Below are 25,987 nucleotides of genomic sequence, written 5' to 3'. Positions count from 1 at the left end.
GCCATCGTGGCGTATACTTGGTTGGAGGAGGAGGCTGCTTGAGGCTGCTTCAGGCTGCTTGAGGCTTGACTCTTTGGGACTTTGGCTGCTGAAGTCGCTTTGTGGAGGGCTGAGGGGATCACTGACTAGAACGTCTTTAGCTCATTCTCGGCACCCCACAGTGCCATGGCACCGTCTTTGAGAAGCTCTGTTCTGAAGGATACAAAGATGAATAAAACATCATTTCCTCTGACAAGGAATGAATCATCTAGTAGAGAGAGTAGGGGTACCAAAAAAAGAAAGGACTAATAGGAATTGGAAGGGTACTGTAAGAGGGGTTCAGACAAGGTGCTTAGGGGTTCAGTGGAGGGAGTGATACTGCCCCCTTGGGGATATAAGGGAGCACCTCAGCTGAGGAGGTGGCATTTAAATTGCACCACTGTGAAACCGAGGCGCCATGGCAAGCAGAGGGCATTCTGGAGGGAAGGGTAGCTTGAGCAAAGGCTGCGGGGTGGTGTTGGAAATGAGGTGGGTGTCCGGAAACTGAGTATCCACATTACCCGGACCCTGGGTTACATGAAGGAACACAGTGGACAGTGAGGCTGTGGAGAGGCCATGACTGGGTGTTGGAGAATGAATATGGCGGCTTGTCAGTGAGGAGGAGCTAGAGACAGGGTTTTCAGTTGGGTTCACGGTGCTACTCCAGCTGAGGGGTGATGAGTGCCTGAGTTGGTGTACTTGGGAATGAAAGGAGGTGGTGGAGTCGAGAGATTCTGGAGGTTGAACAGAGAGATGTGGTGACTGATGAGGTAGGAGGGGAGGGGAACGGTCAGTTCTGTATCTCAAGGCAGAGATGATGCTGAGGGTTTTGTGGTAGGACGGCTGGCAGAACGGGACAGCAGGGACGCAGAAGTCAGGAGGAGGGACAGGCCTTAGGGGTTAGGATAGAGAAAAGACGAGTGTGGTGTTGTGTGCTGAGTTTAAGGAACTAGTAGAAAGGTGAAATCAGAATCTTAACCCTGAAGGAACAGATGAGGAAGTTCAGGGCCCAGAGGAGCTAGAGGGACCAGTGCGGTCTCACAGTTAGATAAAGCAGAGCAAAGACTGAAGCTGCCTGATTCCCAGTCCAGCACTCTCTTCACTGCCTCAGGCTGAGGAACTTCACTGCTGTGGCGTTCTCCTCGCACCCAGGTGTGCTCGATAGGAAGCTGGAAGTGGCAGAGCTTATGTTGGGCGTGAAGAGTTTATTTTTTAATTACATTTTTTGTATTATGGAAAATCTCAGATGTAGAGAAGTGGAAAGGGTATAATCAATCCCACTGTACCCGTTGTTCAACTTTAATAGTTACTAATGTTTCATCTGTTTCCTCCCTCTCCATCAGTTATACTGAAGCAAATCGGATAAAGTGTTTTGGTGAGCTTGAACTCCGGGTATCTGTACTTAAGGAGAGTTGAACAGTTCAGTAGAGTATGTTCTGAGCTTTCTGGGTGCGGGTCTAGAGTGAACAGAAGTAGTATTAATTGCCAGAATTCCTGGGCAAATCACTTAAGGTCTTCTGAGCCTTCGTTTGTCTGTGAGACAAAGGTAATAATGGCAGCGTCACAGAATCACCTGAGATAAGGTGTAGAAAACCCTCTGAGCTGTGAGCCTGAAGTGTTATGCAGATTTTAGTTGTTGGTAATAACAGAAAGGTGGTGCTATTCCTTTGGGCTTCTGTGTTGCTGGCATTCAATACATTTTTATTATTCAACAAAGAATTATGTGAGGTACCTGAGGCTTCAACAGGGAACAAAACAGACAAAATCTCAGCTCTCCCGGAGCTCATGTTCTAGGTCTGCAGTATAATAGGAAGCTAATACCTTAATAGTGATTGGTGTGGGCCAGACACTGTTCTAAGTGCTTTCATATTTTACCCTATTTAATTCTTGCAGCAATGCCTTGAAGTGTAGCATTGTTATCATTCCCATTTTGCAGATTTGGAAATCAAAGCAAATTTTTAAGCAGATTGCCTCAGCTCACAATGCCAGGATTCAGATGCAGGCAGAGCTGGCTTCAAGCCTGTACTCTTACCCCTGTGCCATTAGAACGCTTTAGCTCATTCTTGGCGTACTAGTGTTTGATACAAATGAAAAAGGTAAGCCCTGATTGAAATTATTCCTAAACAAGTAAGTGTTCTCTTCTTGTGGGAGAAAAAAAGACAAAAACAAATGCAAAAAATGGCAGTACATAGTTAACTCTCTGTGGATGGAGGTATATTAATATTCTTACCTAGAAAAGTATTTTTCTTCCTAACTTTTTATAGGCTTCACCAGCTTTCTCGGTTTCTTTAGATACAAACGGCCACCTCAGTGGACGGAAGCCGTTTTCCTGCCGGTGCTTGGGAAGAGCCTCTTCTTGCATGAGTCTCCTTCTTGTTTACGACTCTTCTTCATTTTCTCCTGCTGTGCTCCTTCCTCACCTTGGGGCAGTTCCCTTCTCCGACTTCCCCTGTTCTCTGAGCCTGCTTTTCCTCATGGCTGTGGTGTCCCTTCCCAGTCTCATCAGCTGCCCATGTTCTCCAGGATTTCCTTCCTTCTGCCTTTGCCTTCTCTTCCCTAGCCTGCCTCTGTCAGTCACCTTGGGCCTTACCCTCTGTTTTGGCCTTTCTAGGTTTATTCAGTGGGACTAACATCAGGACCAATTTCCCGCCTCTGGCTCTGGCTCTGCCCTGCCAGCTCTTGGTTCTCCTTCGTGGGCAGGGAAGATTGGGAAATGGGCAGTGAGCATTCCTTAAGTTTGCATCAGGATTAGGACATGGGCCTCACTCCTTTTAAGGAGGGTTAGGAGGGTATTATGGCCTGCATACTTGTGGGGGTTTTTTTTTTTGAATATTGTTAAAATATACATAACGTAAAATTTACCATTTTAATCATTTTAGCATACAATTCAGTGTCATTACGTGCATTCACATTGTTGTACAACCATCACCGCCATCCACCTCCGAACTTTATCTGGAGAACCTTTGGGAACTTGGGAATCTTCAATTTGGGAATCTTCCCAAATTGAAGTTCTGTACTCATTAAACACTAACCCTCCATTCCCCTCTCCCTCAAGCACCTGGCGAACATCATTCTACTTTCTGTTTCTAAGAATTTGAATAGGGTCCATTCATACCATAGGTACCTCATATAAGTGCACTGATACAATATTTGTCTTTTTGTGACTGGCTTATTTCACTTAGCGTGTCTTCAAGGTTCATCCATATTGTAGCATGTGGCAGCATTTTCTTCCTTTTTAAGGCTAAATAATATGCCATTGTATGTAAATACCACATTTCTTTTAATCCATCCATTTTTTGATAGACACTTGGGTTGCTTCCACCTTTTGGCTGTTGTGAATAATGTTGCTGTGAACTTGGGTGTATACATATCTGTTCAGGTCCCTACTTTCAGTTCTTTCGGGAAACACCCTGAAGTGGAATTGTTAGATCATATGGTAATTCTGTATTTAATTTTTTGAGGAATCCCCATATTGTATTCCATAGCAGTAGCACCATTTTATGTCCACCGGAAATGTAAAAGGGTTCCAATTTCTCCACACCCTCGCCAACAGTTATTTTCTTTTTTTTTTGATAGTAGCCATCCTAATGGGTGTGAAATGATAATATATACTTGTTTTTAAAGGTGTTTTACGTAGACTAACAGAATTTCAGGACTAGAAATGGTATTAAAGATTTCTAATTCAATTAGCTGTAGACAGCAGTGAATGTTCTCGTATGTCTTAGCATTTTCACTTCTTTCTCAGTTGGAGAAAGGCGTTTTGGGCAGATGGGTCTATACTGGATCTTCGGCTCAAGATGAACTATGTCTGACCCAGGCAGGGTATATGGAATGCAGCTTTGCAAGAGATCTGCTCTTCTCTTCTGCCAGTGACTCTATTTCTTATACTTCTTTACAGTTTGCAACTGTGTCTTCTGGGTTATTTAATCTTCTTTCCGGCTTCTTTAAGGGATAAGGTAATTGTATTCAAATAAACATATTTATTTAAAAAAACTAGGTAAGTTAGCAATTAATGAGCCCAAGATCAGTATAAACTGCTCAGATGATTAAAAAGACTGTATTCAGTATCAGTTTGAAGGAAACCTAAATATTACTCCTGGATGTTAGCTCTAATTCCTTACTATGTAAAATAAGTCACCCCTTTTCAATCTTTTGTTTTTAATTTGGAGGAGATGAATTAAGCAGCATAAAATAAAATATTATATTACGAGAAGATTATAACTTCTGGATTAGTTCGGGTTTTGAATCTTTTTTAAGTTAAAGAAAACTGTTGGTTTAATTTATATTATAAAAATCTTTACGCCTATAGCAAAGTTGTAAGAATAGTATAATCAATACCCAATTGTTAGCGTTATGTCATAATTTGCCTTGTCTCTCTTTCTCTGTCAAATAGAATTTTTTTTTCCTGAGCCAGCTGAAAGTAAGTGGCAGACATCTTAGATGGCATTTCATTCATACTTCATCATGTGTCTCCTAAGAATGAGGACCTATTTCTTCATAAACATAATACCATTATCACATACCTGAGAAGATAATTCAGTAATACTGACAGTTATACTATCAGATATCAAGTCCATGTATAATTTTTCCTATTTCTCCCCAAAATGTATTTTATTTCTTTAGTTTGTTTTTGTCTCTTTAGTTTCTTTTTTTTTTTTTTTAATTTATTAAATTTATTTATTTTTGGCTGCGTTGGGTCTTCGTTGCTGTGCGCGGGCTTTCTCTAGTTGCGGCGAGCAGGGGCTACTCTTCATTGCGGTGCACGCGCTTCTCACTGTGGTGGCTTCTCTTGTTGCGGAGCACGGGCTCTAGGCATGCAGGCTTCAGCAGTTGTGGCGCACGGGCTTAGTCGCCCTGCGGCATGTGGGATCTTCCCGGTCCAGGGCTCGAACCCGTGTTCCCTGCATTGGCAGGCAGATTCTTAACCACTGTGCCACTAGGGAAGTCCCTCTTTAGTTTCTTTTAATCTAGAATAGTTATTCCTTCCCTTTTAGTTTTTCATGATAATTAAGCATGTTGCTTGTTGAAAAAATTAGAAAATGCAAATGAATTAAAAAAATTGTAATCCACCACTCAGAGCTACCTACTTTTAATTTTGGAATAATTTTAGACTTACCGAAAGTTGTAAATGTAGGTCAGAGTTCTCATATACTCTTTTTTTTTTTTTTTAACATCTTCATTGGAGTATAATTGCTTTACACTGGAGTGTTAGTTTCTGCTTTACAACAAAGTGAATCAGTTATACATATACATATGTTCCCATATCCCCTCCCTCTTGCGTCTCCCTCCCTCCCACCTTCCCTATCCCACCCCTCTAGGTGGTCACAAACCACCTAGCTGATCTCCCTGTGCTATGCAGCTGCTTCCCACTAGCTTCATATACTGTTAACCCACCATTGTTAACATCTTACATTTTTAAGGTACATTTGTCAAATCTGAGAAACCATCATTGGAACATTAGTATTAACTAATTTCCAGATTTTATGTGGATTTCTCATTTTCCCACAAAGTTCTTTTTTCTGTTCAGGGATCTATCCAGGATCCAGATTGAATGTGGTTGTCATGTCCTCTGGGCTCTGACAGTTTTTCAGACTTTCCTTTTTTTTTTTTTTTTTTTAAATTTCCATTTTATTTATTAAAAAAATTTTTATTTTATTATTTTTTAAAAATAAATTTATTTATTTTATTTATTTTTGGCTGCATTGGGTCTTTGTTGCTGCGCGCAGGCTTTCTCTAGTTGTGGCGAGCGGGGGCTACTCTTCGTTGCGGCGCACGGGCTTCTCATTGCGGTGGCTTCTCTTGTTGCGGAACACGGGCTCTAGGCATGTGGGCTCAGTAGTTGTGGCTTGTGGGCTCTAGAGCGCAGGCTCAGTAGTTGTGGCGCACAGGCTTTGTTGCTTTGCAGCTTGTGGGATCTTCCTGGACCCGGGCTCGAACCTGTGTCCCCTGCACTGGCAGGTGGTTTCTTAACCACTGCCCCACCAGTTATTCTTTTTTTAAAAAATTATTTCCTCATTTGTTTTCATGTGATGATGCCTTTTTTTATTATTATTATTGTTTATTTTTGGCTGTGTTGGGTCTTTGTTGCTGCGCGTGGGCTTTCTCTAGTTGTGGCAAGTGGGGGCTACTCTTCATTGTGGTGCGCGGACTTCTCATTGTGGTGGCTTCTCTTGTTGCGGAGCACGGGCTCTAGGTGCGCGGGCTTCAGTAATTGCAGCACCTGGGCTCAGTAGTTGCGGCACACGGGCCCTAGAGTGCGCGGGCTTCAGTAGTTGTGGCGTGTGGCCTCAGTAGTTGTGGCTTGCGGGCTCTAGAGTGCAGGCTCAGTAGTTGTGGCGTACGGGCTTAGTTGCTCTGCGGCATGTGGGATCTTCCCAGACCAGGGCTGGAACCCGTGTCCCTTGCATTGGCAGGCGGATTCTTAACCACAGACTTTCCTTTTTTTAATGACAATTTTGAAGAGTCCTGGTTCAGGCATTTCATAGACTGTCCCTCAATTTGGGTTTGTGTGATGTTCTCCTTATGATTAGAATGGAGTTAGGGTTTTGGGGAAGGAGATACTTACTTTTAATATTTTGTTTCATCTCCATGTCTTGGCTTTTTATATAAGATATTCAATGCATATAGATATATACTTACAAAAGCAGGCTTATAGACTGTTATTTTATAATCTGCTTGCTATTTTGTAATCTGCTTGGGATGATGGTGGTCGTGGTCGTGGTACGCTTTTGTTTTAATTATGCAGTTGGCTCTCTTGCGTTGATTTACATTTTATTTATAAAGCTCAACTGCTTTGGATTATGATGTGTTTACAAGGCTACACAGATAATCTGGAAGGGAAAATGAAGAAATACAAATGACAGAAAATGTTTTATAATAATAAAATTTTCTTGGCAAGCAGCAACCTTTTCTCAGTCTTTTAATATAATTTGCGTGCTTCAGAAATATGGGTTTTTTGTTTTTTCATATCTTTATTGATTAGTAAGCATGTTAAATGACTTGGGAGGAATCTCACTCTCTTCAAGAAGTAATTTGGAATTATTGATCCAGAATGCTGACAATTCTCAAATATGGGTCAGGAAAATCAAAGTAATAGATGGAAAAAAAAAGTCTCAATTTTAGCTCTTGATATAACTTTTCTTAAATTTAGGGTTTTTTTTTTTTTATAATTTAAGTTACTAAAACAGATGGTGGAAGGTCCATCAAGATATTTATTTTATGTATTTAAAGCATTTTACTTTGCTGTATTGAATTCCATTCATTCTGGAATTTAGGAGAATTTACCTCTTTATGAAAGAGATTATTCAAAGTAGAAAATGATTGATGACCTTCTCTTTGAGTTTTCTTCTCAATAGACTTAGTCTCTCTTCTAATGCTTCTTGCATACTCAGTAATTTTATAAGTTTTAGAGAAAAATGCAAGTCTGGCTGAATATTAAGCACAGTACAATAAATAAAGCTTTTTTACTTTGCAGAATATTTTACATGTGTGTCCCATAGATTCATCACAGATTCTAGTTTTGGATAAAGGCAAGTACATTTAAAGACAATACAACATCCCTGTCTATGACATTGGCATTCGAATGAGAAGGGAATTTGGTTCAGGACAGTTCTTGGAATGCTTGGCATTTAGGTTATTTTAGGTCAACTCTTTTGGAAATTCAGTTAGAGTATTTATTGAATGGTTTTAGTGAGCTGAATGGTTGTCATGGGGATGTAGATGATATAAAACATGACTCCTATTTATAAAATAGTTGTGTTGGTCAGATAAGGCATCTTACATGATGTATTTAATCCAAGATAATGGATGAGTAAGAGGCAGATCATTCTATAGGAAGTAATTTTGGTTTTGAGAGAGGCATTCTTAGGGAAATAGGCCTTGAAGTGTTCATTTAGAGCTGGGTAGGATTCAGGTCCGGAGAGAGGAGGGAAAGGATATTTGGGTAGAGGGAAGGGCATTGGCAGAGCCTCAGAGGCCTGAGGTCCCTGGGGCCTGTGTGGGAATGGTGGGAAGTTGGGTTGCAGTCAGCCTGTGGGTGGCCTGGACATTGGGTAATGAGCGTGGCCGTCAGTTTATGGGTGCCCTCTCTACAGTGGTCTGTAACTTGCTTCCTCCCTGAGGAGGTGTGACTCGCTTCTGCCAGCTGCAGTGTCTTCCCACAGGCGTGCAGTCCATTGAGGAGAAGGGGGCCTGCTCTGCCATGGCTTCCTTACTCCTCAGGGTATGCCATGTGAGTTATTTTAATAATGTATCAATCTGCCTTTTCTTTCTTTTGTCACAATGCATTTACTTTCTAAAATGGTCTTGTTTTCAGGATAATAATTGGGTTTCCACAGGGAAAATAATAATATATGAGGCAAATTGCTGACTAAAGGCAAATTACTGACTCAAAAAAAGGAATCTCTAATTTTTTTTCTAGTAGTTCTTCTTTTGTTTAAATTTTTGTTTTGTTAGTTATGTAAAGAAACTTATGTATAGTAATTTCTGCTCGGGTGGATAGTGGTAATGTTTAGCACAGCTCATTGGTCTTCTGAAACCTTTACAAATGCAGTCTGATTCATTCCAGCCAAGTTAATTATGAGGTAGATAATTTTTTTTTTTCCCTAATGGAGACAAATGTAAAGACAGAGATACAGAAATCATCTTCAATTTAGATTGAAGAAATTTTAGTTACTGCTGTTTGTTCCTGCTATTTCATCACAGTTTATTTTTATTTTTTGAAGTCTGTCTCTAATCAAATAAGATTTAATTTTTTAGAAGTAAAAGAGGACCATGACTAAATTAATAAGAAAAGTTAATTTAAGGACAATAATTGATTTTTAAAAATATGAAAGTACATTTCATGACTTGATTTCAAGATGATCTGGTGGTTATCCTTATACTGTCGCAGAAGGAAGTCCACAGTGGGACGAGAATGATGCTTACAGATCGCCACCCTTCTTATCGTCTCTTACTGAACACGTCTTAGTCCAGGCCAGTCTGCCTACCACCTCTGTGGTGCACTGTTGATTTCATTTTTCTTCCAGTATTTACTTTTGGTCCTGGACCAATTATCTAGCTGTGATGGGATTCTTCAAAAGTAATCCTACATTTTGTACCTAGTGAACTAGTGATTGTTCTGTTTGCAGACATTCTTTCTGAGGCTCTACTCTTGCCTCGAAAACCTACATTTGCAGAAAGGGAAATGTATAGGTTTTCCTTTTATTAACAAACTTATCCTTCTTTATCTCTTTCCAGTTTTTTAAAAACCGTGTCCATTGTGACATTGAGATTCATATTTAAAAAATTTTTTAATTTTATTCTTAAAATTATCATACAGTAAAATTAACTTTTTTCTTTTATTCTGTTAATTTAACATGTGTAGTTTGTGCAACCATCACTACAATCAGAATACAGAATAATATTACACCCCCCAGAATTCCCTAATGCTATCCTTTTATAGTTAACTGTCCCCATCCTATAAGCTCTGCAACCACTGACCTTTTCTCCATCCCTATAGTTTTGTCTTTTTGAGAATGTCATATAAATGGAATCATACATGTAAGCTTTTGAGACTGGTTCTTTTACTCTGTCTTTGAGATTCATCTAAGTTATTGCATGTATTGAAAGTTTATTCCTTTTTATTAGTGAGTAGTTTTCCATTGTCACTCATTAAAGGACATTTGGGTTGTTTCCAGTTTTTAAGAATTACGAATAGAGCTGCTGTAAACATTTGTGTACAGACTTTTGTGCAAACATAGTTTTCATTTCTCTATCTCTAGGGTAGCTGTCTCTGGGGAGAGGGGATTGCTGGGTGATATAGTGAGTATATTTTTAACTTTATAAGAAACTGTCAACCCTTTTTCCAGAGTGTATGTACTATTTTATATTCTCCCACTATCAGTGTATGAGAATTCCACCTATTCCACATCACTGATATTATCAGTGATTTTAATTTAGCCATTCTAATAGGTATATAGTAATATCATGGTTTTAATTTGCATTTCTCTGATGACTAATGCCATTGGACATATTTTCATGTGCTTATTTGCCAAGCTTTTAATTGGGTTGTTTTCTTTTTTTTTTTTCCTTTGCGGTACGCGGGCCTCTCACTGCTGTGGCCTCTCCCGTTGTGGAGCACAGGCTCCGGACGCGCAGGCCCAGCGGCCGTGGCTCACGGGCCCAGCCGCTCTGCGGCATGTGGGATCCTCCCGGACCGGGGTACGACGAACCCGCGTCCCCTGCATCGGCAGGCAGACTCTGAACCACTGCTCCACCAGGGAAGCCCCTAATTGGGTTGTTTTCTTACTGTTGAGTTTTGAGAATTCTTTATATATTTGGGTACAAATCCTTTTTCAGGTATGTGATTTGCAGTTGGTTTTCTCTCAGTCTTTAGCTTGGCTTCCCATCCTTCTAACATAATAGTGTCTTTCAAAGAGCAAAAAGGTTTAATTTTGAGAAAGTCCCATTCATAAATTTTTTTCTTTTTTATATTATACTAAGATGGGTAGATTTTAAAATAAGTTTCTGTTCTATAAAAGTGGTGAAAAGTAACTTAGTGATGGGAATGTTCTCATAAAGTTGACTTTGTGGAGGGTGCAAATGTTATTTTCTGGAAAGGTAGTGCTAATTAATATACTCCTTAGTCTTGGGAACATCTAGGACTTTTGTTTAACCAAAGGATCTAATTGGTTTAGGTTTGTGAGGGTTTTCACACTTTTAAAAAAAATGATAATCACTAAATGTGGTTAAATATGTACACTTTCATAATGCAGAACTATGTAGGAATTAGTCCTTCAGACTCTTCCAGGGTTAAAATAATGGTATATTACATTCACATTTGATGCTTTGGGGAGTGCCTGAGTTTGAGTTTCTGCTTCACTGGAACAGCATTAGAACTTTGCGTGTAGGTTCAGATTCAGTGTCATGGCTAAAAGCACAAGCTGCATCAGAATGTCTGCATTTGAATCCTGCCTTTTGTTTACAGTGTAACTGTGGGTGAGTAACTTAACTTCTCTGTGCTTCCGTTTCCTTATCTGTTAGTGGGAATGATAATAATAACATCCACCTTGTAAGGTCATTATGAGGAATCAAGTAGATTACATAATATAGTCATTTCAGCAGCCTCTGGCCCACAGTAGGCATTCAGCAAATGGCTCTTGTTATTATTTTTATTATTATTGCTGAAATAGCCTTATGATAAAATTGTTTAAACAAATGTTTTGGAATATTTTCAAGAGTCAGAATAACCACATATCACACTAAGTCATTTCTCTCCCATGCTCACTTTTTTCTCTTTACACTTATTATTAATCAAGACCTGTGACCAGTGTTTTTAATAATCATGTGTATATACACTGTTTTACAAGACAACTATCAGTTCATTCCATTTTTCACATCCTGTGAGGTACTAATCAGATATACACATATATATCAATTCGCTTCAGCTGCCTGAAATATCAACCTAAATTGGCTTAAGCTGGAAAGAAATTTGAGTTAGGCTCACCTAACTGCAAAGTCAGGCACAGCTAGCTGGTTTCAGGGCTCAAGTAAAGTCATCAGGACTCAGTTTCTCCCCACGAGTCAACTCTGCCTTTTCCTGTATGGACTTCAGTTGTAGGAACTGTATGTTAGAAAAATGGCTGTAGCATATTCACCCCCTGTAGCCTGTCAGCGTTTAGATTCAGCCGGAAAGAGTGCCTGTCTCTTTCCCAGAAGCCTCAGCAAAAGTCTCGTGATGTCTCATTGGCTCTTATGGGGTCACATGTCTGACCTGGAGCCAATCCCTGTTTGAGGCTGTGAGACTGGGATTAGCCAGTTCTGGTCACATGGCACCCGTGGCTCTTTGGTGGAGTCGACCCTAGTGGAGCCACGCTGACCGAGAGTCGGGGAGAGGTGCCTACTCTGAGGGAATTTGTGGGCTTTTATTGCCAGAAAAAGGGATGGACGCTGGCTGATCAAACGACTAATGTGCTATTAGGCTCTTTTTGTTGATCGCCAACAGATCACAGGGGTTAATGGATTTGAATTAGAATCTTGGTTACTGATTCCAGCTTTTTTGTGAAGTTACGTCCTCCAGGAGTGCCGTTCCCCACAGGGGCAGGAGTTTGCAGAAAGTTAGTGTTGTTTATTCTTTTGGTGAAAGTTGGATAATTTTTAACAGGAAGAGAAAGAGTCGAGGCAAATAGGGGTGGCCCTCGCAATGGGTGGACGTGTTGCTTCTTCCCATACTGGTGGGTTCAAGCGACTCAGCGCCCTTCTCCGGGCCTTTCTCTCCCCGTGGCAGAGGCTGTACAAGACCCAGCTTGGTCAGTGTGTGTCCGCCACGTGGCAGGGTCGCGTGCTGTAGACATGCGTGTATCCTGGCCAAGAGTGTTGGCTACGTGGTGAGGTGTGTCTGGGAGCTGGCCTCGTGTACAGGTAGTTTCTAGATCTCTGTGGTTTTTTTTTTTTTTTTTTCCGTACGCGGGCCTCTCACTGTTGTGGCCTCTCCCGTTGCGGAGAATAGGCTCCGGACGCGCAGGCCCAGCGGCCATGGCTCACGGGCCCAGCCGCCCCGCGGCATGTGGGATCTTCCCGGACTGGGGCACCAACCCGTGTCCCCTGCATCGGCAGGCGGACTCTCAACCACTGCGCCACCAGGGAAGCCCAGATCTCTGTGTTTTTTTGTAGTCCATTTTAGCGTGGCTTGAGACATTGTCTCACTTTGACTTCGGCTAGCAGTTTTTATTTTATGTTTTTCAAGAAGGCTCTTGAACTTCAGGAGTATGTGTAGCCAGGTCATGCTGTTTTCTGAAGAACCAGGGAAGACAGTTACCAGAGACCTGCCTTGTATGGAGAGCTACCCTACAGAAGTACCCGCAGTGAGGTTCAGGGAGACCGCAGTTAGAAGTGAACTGTTGGGGCCTGATTAATTAACAAACGTCATTGTGGTAGGCATCTTCATATCCAGTGCTGAGGTGGGCACCTGAGCCTACATATCAGAGACATTAACTCTTTTTTTTTTTTGTTTTGTTTTGTGGTACGCGGGCCTCTCACTGTTGTGGCCTCTCCCGTTGCGGAGCACAGGCTCCCGGACGCACAGGCTCAGTAACCATGGCTCACGGGCCCAGCCGCTCCGCGACATGTGGGATCTTCCCGGACCGGGGCACGAACCCGCGTCCCCTGCATCGGCAGGCGGACTCTCAACCACTGCGCCACCAGGGAAGCCCCAGAGACATTAACTCTTGAAATTAAGTCACTTCCCCCCATAGCTCCCGGAGTTAGTAATTGTGTCCCTAATCTCTACTTCTGTGTTACTTTTATTGAAATTTCCGTGGCTAATACGTTTGGTGATTAATGTTGACGGTAGTCTTTGTGATCTCCCCCTCAGAGCCAGTTTTAGGGGTTAGCTTGTCTTTGTCAGCGACGTACAAGTACACTTGTTTCTCCAATGGCTATTGGAGAGCATAATCATTATTATGATTGCATAATCATAACCATTATTATTTTATCGAGATGAAGAAAATGGGTGAAAATAATTCCTCTGTCAAGTAAAGTAGTTACATAGCATGATATTTTATTTTCTACAAATACAGTGTTGTCTGTTGAAATCTGTAAAGTGATTTCCACTTTATATAAATTGAAAATATGGAATTTTAGTGAAATAACAATAGCTAACACTTACTGAGCACTCACTGTATGCCAGGCATTCTGTTAAGCACTTTACATGTATTATTTCACTTAATTCTTAAGTGAAAATAAATAACCATAGGAGGTAGCTATTAGTTGTCTTCTTGCCATTTTAGAGGTGAGCAAGTTGAGATACTTGAGGCTAAGTCATTTGCTCCAGGTCACACAGCTGGTGAGTGACACAGTTGGTGAGTGACAGCTGGTGAGTTCTGAATGTAAGTCCTCTGGCTCCAAGTCTGTGCTTTGGATCCCTGTGCTGTGTTCTCTCCCTAGTAAAGATTTTAGCTCATGTGTTGTTAGTTTTTCTTTTCATTTTACTTCTTTTTGTAATATTTTCTAGATGTGGGCTAGGAGTTTTATAGAGAAGATTTGCTAATTCTAGGTCCTTTGGAATCCATGGGTTTATCCGTCTTCTGTTGCTGTTATCCGGCAGGCGAACACTATATGCTTGTTTATATCAGTAGGTCTCAGCCAGGAATGATTTTGCCCCCCAGGGGACATTTGCTGATGTCTGGAGACAGACATCTTTAGTTGTCATAAGTCAGGAGACGTGCTCCTGGCACCTAGTGGTCAGAGGCCGGGATGCTGCTGAAACATCTTATGAAGCACAGGACAGCCTTCTGCAACAAAGAATTGTTCAGCCCAAAATGTCAATAGCATCAACTCTGGCCTATAGAATAAGTTACTGATGATCTTGTAATGCCGTTCTGATCTCTAACGGGCAAAGTCACGTTAGTAGTGTAGAAATGATTACTTTTGATGTTTGTTTGGTAATTGATTTCCCCAAATTAATGCATGTTTGTATAAGGGACATAAACCCCAACTATAACTTAAATATTTAAGTTCCCTTAAAGTAAACTGGGAATCATAGCCCACTGAGGGAGAACTGAGGAAGTTTAAAGGGAGGCCATGTAATGCCTGAGGATACAATACTCTAAATATTTGTTGGATTACCTTGTGAATAACAATTAGATTTCATTTTTTGTGTTGTGTTAACTTGTCAAATGTATAAACATTTTAAATATCCTGTAATTTAAAAAACCGTGTTTTGGTATACTTTTAATTAAAAATTTCGGACTGAGAAAAGTGGAGAATGTTACATTGTACTCCATGTATGTACCACCCATAGTTAACAAATGCTAACTAATACTGAAGTCCATTTTGAGCTCTTTCTCATCCCATCCCTTAGGTGTTTCTACATTTTTTGTTATACCAAACATCTCAAAAGTTGAAGGGGCCTGGACCTCTTGCGATGTCTGTCATCAGGCCTCACTCACTGCTGCTGTCTTTTGTCTGCCTGTCAGCGTCTCCCCTCATCTTTCACTGCAGTATATAGGCGGCAGAGGGCGGAGCCAGGTTGTCTTTTCAAAGCTGGAAAGGCCAGGCTGAGAGTGGATGTGTAGGCTGGAGAGAGGCGGGAGGACAATAAGTATGGGTTTCCCCCAATGTCTGAAAGCAGAGCGTTCCCATGAAACCTTAAATAAGCCGAAATGGTGTAAAGCGAAGAAGCAGTGACCATAGGACACATCTTGCTAAGGGATGCACACAATAAATTGAGCTAAAGCACAGAAGCTCAGTGACAGTTCAAAGCTCTGGCGGCTTAACGCTGAGGTGCTGAGTGTGGTTCCCTGGAAGGAGCTGGGCGGTGCCCCTTGTACCCGCTTTTGCAGCTCACAGTGCGAATCGCCTCTAAGGGCTGCTGCAAAACACATGCCGAACGCCGTTTTCACTTTCCCCCCTTTTTTGTAAAAGTAGACATCCTCATTGGATTTCTTTTGGTTAGGAAAACAGGCACTAACGTGGGTCCTTCTTGAAAGCGAAGTGGCATAAATCGAGCTTTGGAAAGATGGAGGAGACCTGTACCTTGGGGCCATCTGGTAAGGTAGAAGTGGGGAGGCTGAGCGAGTGTGGAAGCAGGCGTAAGAGCAGTCTCCGTACCGCCAGAGATGGCGATAAGAGGCCAGCAAGAGTGATCCTCCGAAGCGGTGTTATAACTGTCAGGTCAAAGGGTTTTAGGGCTTCTTTGCCCAGGTTTTCTGCTCCCTGCATTTTGAGTGATATAGCCCAGGAGAGGCTGCGCTTGAATTCTCAATCTCTATCACTTGGACTGCTTAGTGGTCTGTTATTAATGGCAATGCCTGCTTCTCACCAGTTGTTCACAGGACTTCTATATGATAAGTTCCTTCTTTTGACCGCACCATGCCGCCTGCGGGATCTTAGTTCCCCGACCAGGGATCAAACCCTCCCCCCACCCCTTTCCGCCCTGGAAGCGCGGAGCCCCAACCACTGGACTGACCGATAGGTTCCTTCTTTATTTAAACACCTCCCATCATGCTCCATTGCTATGGAATGAAGCCCTCACTTCTTGTGGCTTTGGAGGGCACTCTTAGCTCCTTTCCCTCCTTCTCTGACACACCTGGAGTTTATCATGTGCTTTCTCTTGTCTTGGTGATTTCTTGTGCATTCTCTCTGAAAAACTCCCCTATGCTCTCCCTATCATCTCTGCACAGTGAACTTGTGTTCTTTTGAGGCCAGCTCATGCTTTTCGGCAGATGGAAGGTATTTCTTGTTATTTTTCACTTGTGCTTTGCCTGTCTTGCTAGAATCTGAGTTTCTTGAAAGCAGTGACGACATGCTTCCTCTTTGAGTTTAGTGCTGCTAACACAGGGCCTGGCCTCAGGAAATGTTTGCTGAACTGAATTAATAGCCAGTTCGAACTTGCCCTTGAGCCAGTTTTTTGTACTGGTGGGAAAAATCCTACACGGTATGGACTTTGATTCTCTGCAGTCTCAGTTACAGAATTATAAGACTGAAAATAGGAGGGTGGGATAGGAAACATTTTTGCACCTTCTGGTTTAAAAAAAAATGAGACGCCTTCATGGCTTATTACACTTTGTAATATTCAGCATCATGTTTCATTTATAAATTTGATGTATTGTTGGCATGATCCTGACTTACGGTTGATATTTTGCTTGGATTTTAGTAAAGACTTCATAAAATATAAGAGAAGTATAGAATTTGTAGCATCAATAGTTGCTGCTCAGCTCTGACCTTGATCAAAAGGCTGGTTGAGAGTAACTATTCAGATAGATAGTTGAGCCAGTTGAGTTAGCAATGGGGCTAGAATTGATAATTAATAAGTTTTTAAAACCTTTTCTTACTTGTTCTTTCTCCCTGTCTTTAGGATTTTTGTCCCTGAGTCATGGAAGACAGAAGAGCTGAGAAGTCATGTGAACAAGCGTGTGAATCACTTAAGAGACAGGACTATGAAATGACCCTCAAGCACTGCACAGAGGCCCTCCTTTCTCTTGGCCAGTACTCCATGGCTGACTTCACGGGGCCGTGTCCACTGGAGATAGAAAGCATCAAAATCGAGAGTCTTCTTTACAGAATTGCCTCCTTTTTGCAGCTGGTGAGTAAACACTGTCAATGAGCCAGTGCTGAACCATGTAAAATGGCTGTTTTCTGTGAGTGGGGACTACTGCTGACCTCACTGCTTCTACAGATCGCCACATCTGGGCTGAGGGCCTGGGTGAGGTGGCTAGTGATTGCTGAGTATCTCTGATGGCAAGTAACTGTGTTTTTAAGCCTTGAAAGTATTACTGTTGTATAGCATTTTGGATTATTCACTCCATTCAACAAATATTTCAACAAATATTATTCACTCAGTTCAACAAATGTTTACACTGTTCTAGGTATTCGCTATACATTGGTGACAAAGAAAGAGAAAGATCCCTCCTTCATAGTACTTTTTCTAGTAGGTGGGGCGGACAATAAACCATAGGCATTATAAATAAGTAAACACTTTAGATTGTTAGAAGGTAACAGTCTGCATGGAAAAAAAGTAGAATAGAGGGTTACCAGGGTTAGGGATAGGGTTGCAATTTTAAATTGGGTTAAGATAGGCCTCATGATAAGGCAATATGAAGGATGTAAGGAAGTGAGCCATGTTGAGATCTGGAAGAAGATCGTTACAGGTAGAGGGAACGGTCAGTGTGGAATTCCTGAGGTGGAAGGAAGCATGCCTGCCACGTCTGAGGAACGGTTGGGAGGCCCTTGTGCTGAAGTACGGTGCCCGAGGGGGAGAGTGCAACAGGGCGAGATCCTGTGGGACCCTTCAGGCCACTGTAAGGGCTGGTGTCTGCTCTCCTTGAGATGGGACGCCGTTGTGGGATTTTGAGCAGAGGCGTGGCATGATCTGCTTTAATAGGAGTTATTTGACCTTTGTGTTGAGAATAGACTGTAAAAGAATAAGAGCAGATGCAGGGAGACTAGTTTGGAAGCTATTAGAATAATCTAGGCCAGCGGTGAAGTGGCTCAGATCAAAATGCTAGCAGTGGAGATGGTGAGAAGTGGTTTGTTCTGGTTACAATCTGAAGATAGAACGAAGCAGATGTCCTAATGTACTGAAGGCAGGGAGTGAGAGATATAGAGCAGTCATAGTTTACTTACTTCGCCCTTTTTTGTCTGAGCAATTGGAAGCGTGGAGTTTCCTTACCCTGAGATGAGAGGGCTGTAGGTGGGGAGATGGGAAAGAGTTCACTTTGGACATACTGATTTGAGATGACATTTAGATATCCAGCTGGAGATGTTGAATAAGCAGTTGGATATGCAGGTCTGGAGTTTGGGAGAGAGGTCTGGGCTAAAGATGTTAATTTGAGAGCCTGTGGCCTATAGATGGTATGTAAAGTCTTACACCTTGGTCAGATCAGCAGGGGAATGAGTATAGGTAGAGAGAAGGGGAGGGCTGAGGACTTAGTCTTGTGGCATGGTTTAAGAGGTTGGGAGGAGAAGCAGAGCATCCTGAAAAGCAGCCCGTGAGGTTAAGGAAAACGAAGAGAGTAAGATGTCCTAGGAACCAGTCAAAGAAAGCCTGTCCAAGTGAGGAAATGTTCAGTGTCCATTGCTGTGAATAGAGTCATGAGAATTCACTGAGAAATGACAGTGTGTCTAAATGGGTACATGTAAGTGTATCTAACTGGATTCACTGGCAGTCACTGGTGACCTCCATGAGAGCAGCTTCCATGGAGTGGTGGGTGAAAGCCTGATAAAAGAGAGTTTAAGAGAATGTCAGAGGGAAGGGAATTGAAATACATGATATAGACAATTCTTGAGGAGTTTGCCCCATTGAAGCACAAAAAAATGGAATGGTAGCTGGTGGGAGAAGTGAAGTCAAGAGAAGGATCTTTTCAGATGAGAGAAATAAGAGCATGTTTGTTTATAGGACTGAACTGTTAGAAAACAAAAAATTAATGATGTAGGAAAAATAGAAGAAGCTTGCTGGAGCGCTGTTCTTGAGTAGGCCCTGGAGCAGATCTGCACAGTCGGTAGGATGGGCTTTAGGAAGGAACAGGGCTGGCTCACCTGGTAACAGGTGGAAGGCACAGTGTGCCGGGAAGTGGGCAGCCGTGGTGGTGGCCATCCGTGGAAAGTCTCTTCTCAGGGCTGCAGTTTACTGAGTAAAGTCATTAGCTGAGAATGAGGATGGGGAGGAGATTTCTGGTGACTTGAGGTCAGAGAGGGCGAGAGGGAGGGGTGTGAACAAACGGCCTGGGGGAGTGTATACTGTGATGTTTGTTTATAGAGTATCGTGTAACCCTTGGCACATGAGCTAGCTTTGCTCTGTGAGTATTAAATTTGCAACATTAATGATTAAACTTTGGAACAAAGCTGAGCTTTTTGATAAAGTCTGTTTTAAGCAGCCCTTGAACTACTTAACTTTATCTTGTATCTTTTATTTTGCAGAAAAACTATGGGCAAGCTGATGAAGATTGTAGGCATGGTATGTTTAAAAGCAGGATTCTTTTCTGCTGAGAAGATTTTGAATTATTTAATTGAGCAGTGTTTAAGATTTGTTTTTTTCATATACTAATTTCAAAAGTGATTATAATATTTAAAAAACCCACCTCACGGTGGTGCCTAGTGACTAATTTGGATGGCGACATTCCTGCTATGATGGGTGCACACGTGAACATTGTTCCTAATCACAAGTGTTGGCATTGCTGTCACTCCCTTGGGAACATTGATAATGCCCTTTTAAAGTTTGTGTGAGTATTTTCAGTCAATAAAGAGCCATATTTTAAGAACTGTAGCACATAACACACATTGATTAAAACGTTAAGCTTGGATAAATTGAAAAGCTGGGCCTCTGCCTCCTAAAATGTTCTTTCCCCCTTCGTTAGAAGATTTCCCTTAGAAAGCAGAGACTGACTAGAATGCTCTTTAGTGCTTTTTCCTGTTTTCTTTTGGGCAGGAAATTGATTAATAAGATTCCTGCTCTTTGGTACTCATAGAATAGGAATCCTTTTCTAGGAGATTGCTGCCAGTTCACTAGAATGAATCTAGACGTCAGTGGGAGGAGGGCTCAGTGTACATTCTCACACGCTCTTGGTGGGAGCTTTGTACAGCTTGTGATTTGGATAATACAATGTTTCAATTATCCACATTGGGGTTGGGGGGGGGTGAGGTGTCTAACATAAGTTAAAAGTTTTTTTCCTATTTGCTCCTTTGTGTCAAAACTTTTAAAAGTATTAGCTCTTTTCGTTGTTAACCTTACAAAACCATCTTATCTACTTCTGGGGCATATTGGACATAATTTAACTGTTCATTAAAGATTCAGTGACCTCTTTGTAAACCTTCATAGAATCGTGTACTTTGGGAGTTAATTGGCATGAGAGATATCTAGTACAATCTTCCGTTAAAAAAATCTTTACTATCTGTGGACATTTAAAAGTTACCAACAAGCCAGATAATAAGTCAGATGATATAGAGGAATATGAAGAAGGGACCCACTTCCCCTTCTCCCCCATCTGAAGGAACCATGGTATTAGTTTGCTGCATCTTCTTCACCTTTCTCTGTAGTGATAAGCACAAATGCTTATCATACATAGGTAGGGTTTTCCTTTAAAAATTAAAAAAGAATTATGTGATCATCACATAAAGTTTCTTGCTTTCTTCTGTAACAATAGATCATGGACATCTTACATCTTAAGTTAATAATACATCAGCTCCAATTCCTGCTGAATATTCCATGGCATAGATGTGCCATAATTTATTCAGCTATTCCCATATTGACGGGCATTCAGGTGGTTCTAGTTTTCTAGTTTGTTATAGTTCATCCTGTAATAAACATATATTCTTTCTTACTGTTGCCTTTGTTTCTTTATGGTAGTCTTAAAAGTTAGATATCTGGGTTAAGGAGTTTTAAAAGTTGGATGTCTAGGTTAAAATATACTTGAATGCCTGTTTCCTCTGATCTCACTAACTGGAACCTCTCAGTCTTGACATTGTGACAATCTTGTGTGTGAGAAATGGCCCCTCTTTCTTCAGTGTTCCCTTCCTTGAGTACTAGTGAGGTTGATGCTTTTCATTTGGAGACACACAGAGTCCCAGAAGAGTAACTGACTTGACTTGTGAAGAGTTGTCGAAGGGTAAATGCTGTGGGTGAAGGAACATAAGGAAAAATGCTGCATTTTTTGTTAATTGTTTTACTTAGCGTTTTCAAGTTAGATACTATTTTACAGCTGCTGAATTACCAAAATAAAAGTTTAACCAGGAAACCTTGCAGATGAAGGATAAGTCTGTTACCTGGATTGTGATCATCGTAACATGAATGTATACGTATGTCCACACTCATCAGACCGTATACATTAATTACGTGCAGTTTTGGGATACTGATTATGTCTCTGTAATGTGGGGAGAAAAGTTTAACCAATGTCTGAGATAAGGTTGCAGTGAAATGAGTGTATGCTTGTGGTGGTGGTAGAGTATGAAGCGGAATACAGCTTGGTAACATGTTCGTTCCTTTGACCCACTAATCTTAGTTCTGGGATACTGTCCCAAGTAAATATTCCAAAAGAAGGAAGAAATTGTGTGTGGAATGGTTTTGTTTTCATTGCAATACTGTGTGGAAAAGCAGAAAATCGGTTAGCTTGCAATAAGGGTTCATTGATTACACTCTGTGCATTCCTTGTTACCATTTATGTGATAAGTAAGAACATGGAAGTGCTTATTTAATGTATATAAACTTTCGTCGTTTGAAATAGACATTTGGGAATATTGGCAAAGTTTACGTGTGTGTATCGCTAATTGTAGAGTTCTGCTTTTATATTATGTACATGTAAGTTTTTTTCTTTTCACCTTTTGGTAACTTGTGTTTTTTTTAATTGAAATGCAGTTGATTTACAGTATTAGTTTCAAGGGTACAGCAAGCTTATTTTTATATAAGGTAAAATACCACAGTTAAGCAGTCAGCTAGTAATAAAAAGCAACACGAGAATCTCAGTCTCTGTTAATTATTATATTGGTTTGTAACGCTAGATAGCCGGAACAGCTCCTGCCTTAATGGCCCCAGAGCTTTGTTTGAATTTTATGTACTAGAGTATCTTCCTGGTGTCTGTTCCCTCACTGTCAGGCTATCAGTCGGCATCCCTTACAACTCTCCACAGGCCTCGTTGCAGCTACCCTCCCCCTTCTCCACTTGCTGCTCCTGACCCTGATTTCACTTTCCGAGGCAGGGGTAGGAAACCAGACAGGCAATCTTTGTCGTGGAGTTAAAAACATTGAAAAGTTTTTTTATTATGAAAAATTTAAAACATACAGGAAACTAGGGGAAAGAGTATAATAAACATTCATAGTCTCGAAACTTAGGTTGTAACCTTTTGCCATCTTTACTTCATTAATTTTTTTCTGAACTATTTAAAAATAATTATAGACCTCATGATATTTACTCCTAAGTACTTTAGTACGCATCTCTAAAAAATAAGGTCATAACTGTATAACCACAATACTATTATTGACCTAATAAAAATGACCATAATTCCCTAATATCCAAAACCAGTCCATAATCAGATTTACCTGGTTGTTCCCAAAATGGTTTTTTTTAAGGCTGATTTGTTTAAGTCAGGAACTAATCAGAGTCATAAGATTTAATAGTTGGAATTCTACTTAAGTAAGAAATAGATTCTGAGTGAGGACTCAAGGGCATCCTGAAAATAAACTACACAGACTTTAAGTTCATGGAGTTTAGTTCTGAGTTCGGTGTTGTGTTCTGGATAGTGAGGGTTGTCAAGCCCGTGACGACTGTGGTCAGGTCTGTTTTCATTATCTGAACATATGCTGTATTTGGCGTAACAGGAAAGCTTTCATAACATAAGGATTCTTTTTCTTCCTCAGAAAGAGATATTCAGAAATATTCATCATATAGGAAACTCACCTATGTTTTACACTAATAAAAGGGAATGAGGTAAATGGAGAAAGTGAAATCAAAAGATAGTCTTATCAACTAAGAGTTTTGTGCTACGTGTAATGTGTAGATCAAACTCAGTCATTATAACATCAATGAATATTTTTCATAAGGCTGCAAGATTTTTAAACCCTAGGTGAGAGTGTCATTAATTTAAGAAATTAATATAAACAAAGGAGTTTGGGCCATCAGTGGATATTTATTATATTGATACTTGCCCTGTGAAGTAAGTGATTCAGTAACCAAAAAGCCCTGTTAAATAAATGCTGACTGTATAACAAAAGGCAAATTGATACATGATTGGTTGAACCTTCTATACTTTCCTTCTCTGAAGAGTTTTGATTAAATAGATTTTATATTTTATGGTAATTAAAAATGTTTTGGAAAAATAGTTAATAGGGGTAACAGTACTTATTCAGAATTATCTCTGGGTAAGACCCTCTGAAGTATTTTGTTTAATCACACTGTAATATCATTCCAGTTTTATGGGCGAGGAAACAGATTTTGTGAGATTAAGTAACTTGCTTAAGAGCATGGAGACAGTCCAGAGTGGAGCTGTGACTTTGAAGTGAGGCCTTTCTGATCTGAAAGGCCATATGCTCCTTCTCTTTATCCTGAGGTACAACCTATTTATTCTTTAGGGTTTTACAGACATTATTCTATTTAGTGTAATAAACCTGGGGGGGCGGACAAAGGCAAATGGGTATTTTATATTCTAGAAATGAAAAAACCTGAGGCTCAGGATCACGTAGATAATAGTGGAGTGGGCCAAGAGTTTGGATCTTTAAGCCTCTAGTTCATCCAATTTTTCCTGTTGACCAGAATGTTAAATAGGGATGCAGTTCAATAATATTTCATAATTACGTGTTCTTTAGATCCATTTGCAGTAACTATTTAAAAGATTTCATGTATATAAGCTTTATTTCTCCAACAGGAATTTAAAAAAAACTTTTTATTTTGAAATAATTTTGGATTCACAGGAAGTTGCGAATGTAGTACAGAGTGATCCCATGTACCTTTCCCCCCACTGGTTACATCTTACATAACTGTAGTATGTCAAAACCAGGAAGCTGACATTGGTTCAATGAATATGTGTAATTCTCTTTCATTTTACTCTGTGTAGATTCAGGTAACCACCAGCACAGTCAGGATACAGAAGTGTTCCATCACAGTGACCATCTCTCTTGTGCTACCCTTTGTGGTTACACTCACCGTCTGCCCTCCCTGTGTGACCCGTGGCAGCCACTAATCTGTTCTCCACCTCCATAATTTTGTCATTTTGAAAATACCACGTAATGGAACCATATTGTACGTGATCTTTCTAAGGATGACATTTTTCTCTCACCAGGTGTTTGAGACCCATCCAAGTTTTTGTGTGTATCAGTAGTTCATCCATTTTTATGGCTGAGTAGTATTCCACAGCATGGCTGTACCACAGTTTGTCCTTCAGCAGGAACCTGAGGCTTTCTGGAATAGGACCTTAACTTCCACTCTTCATTTCCCCATAATGCCTATTAACTGTCTTAAGTAAAGTTCTTATATGTAAGTTGATAGGGATAGAATATAAATCAGGAAAGTGTTTTTTTAATATCTAAGTTAAGTTGGAGACCATCCTCTAAGTATGCAGACTCTCTTTTGTATGAGTAGATATTTAAGTAAGCAGTAGTCTTTGAACTACGTCCTTTGAGCTCAGTTGCAAGAGCCTCACCATGGTTGTATGACTGTCTGTTCTAGACCTTTTCTTATTTATGTAGGGTGTCAGTTATAGTCATGAGTGACATTATAAATGTATTTCATGTTGTTTTTCACTCATGGAATAAATACTAGCATTAATTTTATATTAGCTCAAATTATATGTATACCATAAAAAGAGAAGATTTAAAATGAGTGGTACCTTGCCTTGTAAAATCTCAATAAAAACTATACCAAAGTGGGGTGGGGGGAGGACGGACAGACACGGACGGACAGGACGACGACACTGAAATTAAGATTACTGTGAACACCTGAAAACATAGCCCTCTCGCATAGTGCAAAGAAAATAGAAGAGGAGCAAAATGTCAGTTCTTCTCAGTAAGCAAATTATTTTTTTTAAAAAGTAAGCAAATCAACCATGGAAACAATGAAGTAAGGGAGTGCCTTAGCAGAGGATTTTCCACACTCAGGATTTCCTCTGAGTGCTTACAACGGACATAGCAAGATATTGACTTCTGACGTTGAAATAAAGGCAGTGAAAGAGTTTTAAGATAAGAAATACAGTTAAATTGATTTTTAAAAAATAGAACCAACTTCCAGTTTTTTTGTTTTCTTTTTTTTTTTTAATTTTATTTATTTATAGCTGCATCGGGTCTTTGTTGCTGCACTCAGGCTTTCTCCAGTTGCGTCGAGCAGGGGTTACTCTTCGTTGTGGTGCGTGGGCCTCTCATTGTGGAGGCTTCTCCCGTTGGGGAGCACAGGCTCCAGGCACGCGGGCTTCAGTAGTTGTGGCTCGTGGGCCCAGTAGTTGGAGCTCACGGGTTCTAGAGCACAGGCTCAGTAGTTGTGGCGCAAGGGCTCAGTTGCTCCGCGGCATGTGGGATCTTCCCGGACCAGGGCTCAAACCCGTGTCCCCTGCATCAGCAGGTGGATTCTTAACCACCGCACCACCAGGGAAGCCCCCTTCTTCCAGTTTTTGAACAGTTAACAGAGATTAACTTTCCTGTAATGATACAGCAAATGCATCTTGGAAATTAGGGTTCTTTCTAACGAGGAGGCGGAAGGCTCTGCAGGCAGCATGCTGTCTCTCTCTCTAACGCATACACAGTACAACAGGCTCCTCGGGAGTCCAAGAGCCTTTACGCTGAGCTGCAGTTGAAGGAAAGAGTACTTTCAAAAATATACAGTAAGGTCTCAGCTTCAAAGTTTATGGCACACACAAGAGGGCTGTACAAGAGATACAGAGATTTTGTGAGCAGGTTAAGGACCGAATACTGGAGGGAGCAAGGGCAGGGTAGCAGGGATTCGGGAAAAAGAGAGAGAGAGAGAGGGAGAGAGGGAGAGAGAGAATGAGAGAGAGGGGGGAGAGAGAAAGAGAGGGAG

The 25,987-nt window shown here is 40.9% G+C and overlaps 1 protein-coding gene across 9 annotated transcripts in view; it reads left to right on the top strand.

Moving 5' to 3' along the window:
* Positions 1 to 25,987, top strand: part of HELZ (helicase with zinc finger) — a 170,152-nt gene that overhangs the window by 7,579 nt on the left and 136,586 nt on the right. For 6 of the 9 annotated variants that reach the window (XR_003683191.2, XM_028499836.2, XM_024130025.3 and 3 more), the window contains 2 exons: positions 16,853 to 17,080; positions 19,414 to 19,450. Coding sequence is in view for 8 of the 9 variants with exons in the window: in XM_028499836.2 (XP_028355637.1) it covers positions 16,871 to 17,080; positions 19,414 to 19,450 (247 nt within the window). In the remaining variant the exon portion in view is untranslated. Of the gene's footprint in view, positions 1 to 3,916; positions 3,975 to 4,411; positions 4,439 to 9,779; positions 9,820 to 10,336; positions 10,357 to 16,852; positions 17,081 to 19,413; positions 19,451 to 25,987 lie in introns of those variants that run through there. The other 3 variants (XM_028499834.2, XM_024130022.3, XM_028499835.2) reach the window with 3 other exon arrangements.

This window comes from Physeter macrocephalus, chromosome 14 (genome assembly GCF_002837175.3).
Source record: "Physeter macrocephalus isolate SW-GA chromosome 14, ASM283717v5, whole genome shotgun sequence".
Lineage (NCBI taxonomy): Eukaryota > Metazoa > Chordata > Mammalia > Artiodactyla > Physeteridae > Physeter > Physeter macrocephalus.
Note: the sequence above shows the minus strand (reverse complement) of the source record. Positions and strands in the feature narration are given on the sequence as shown.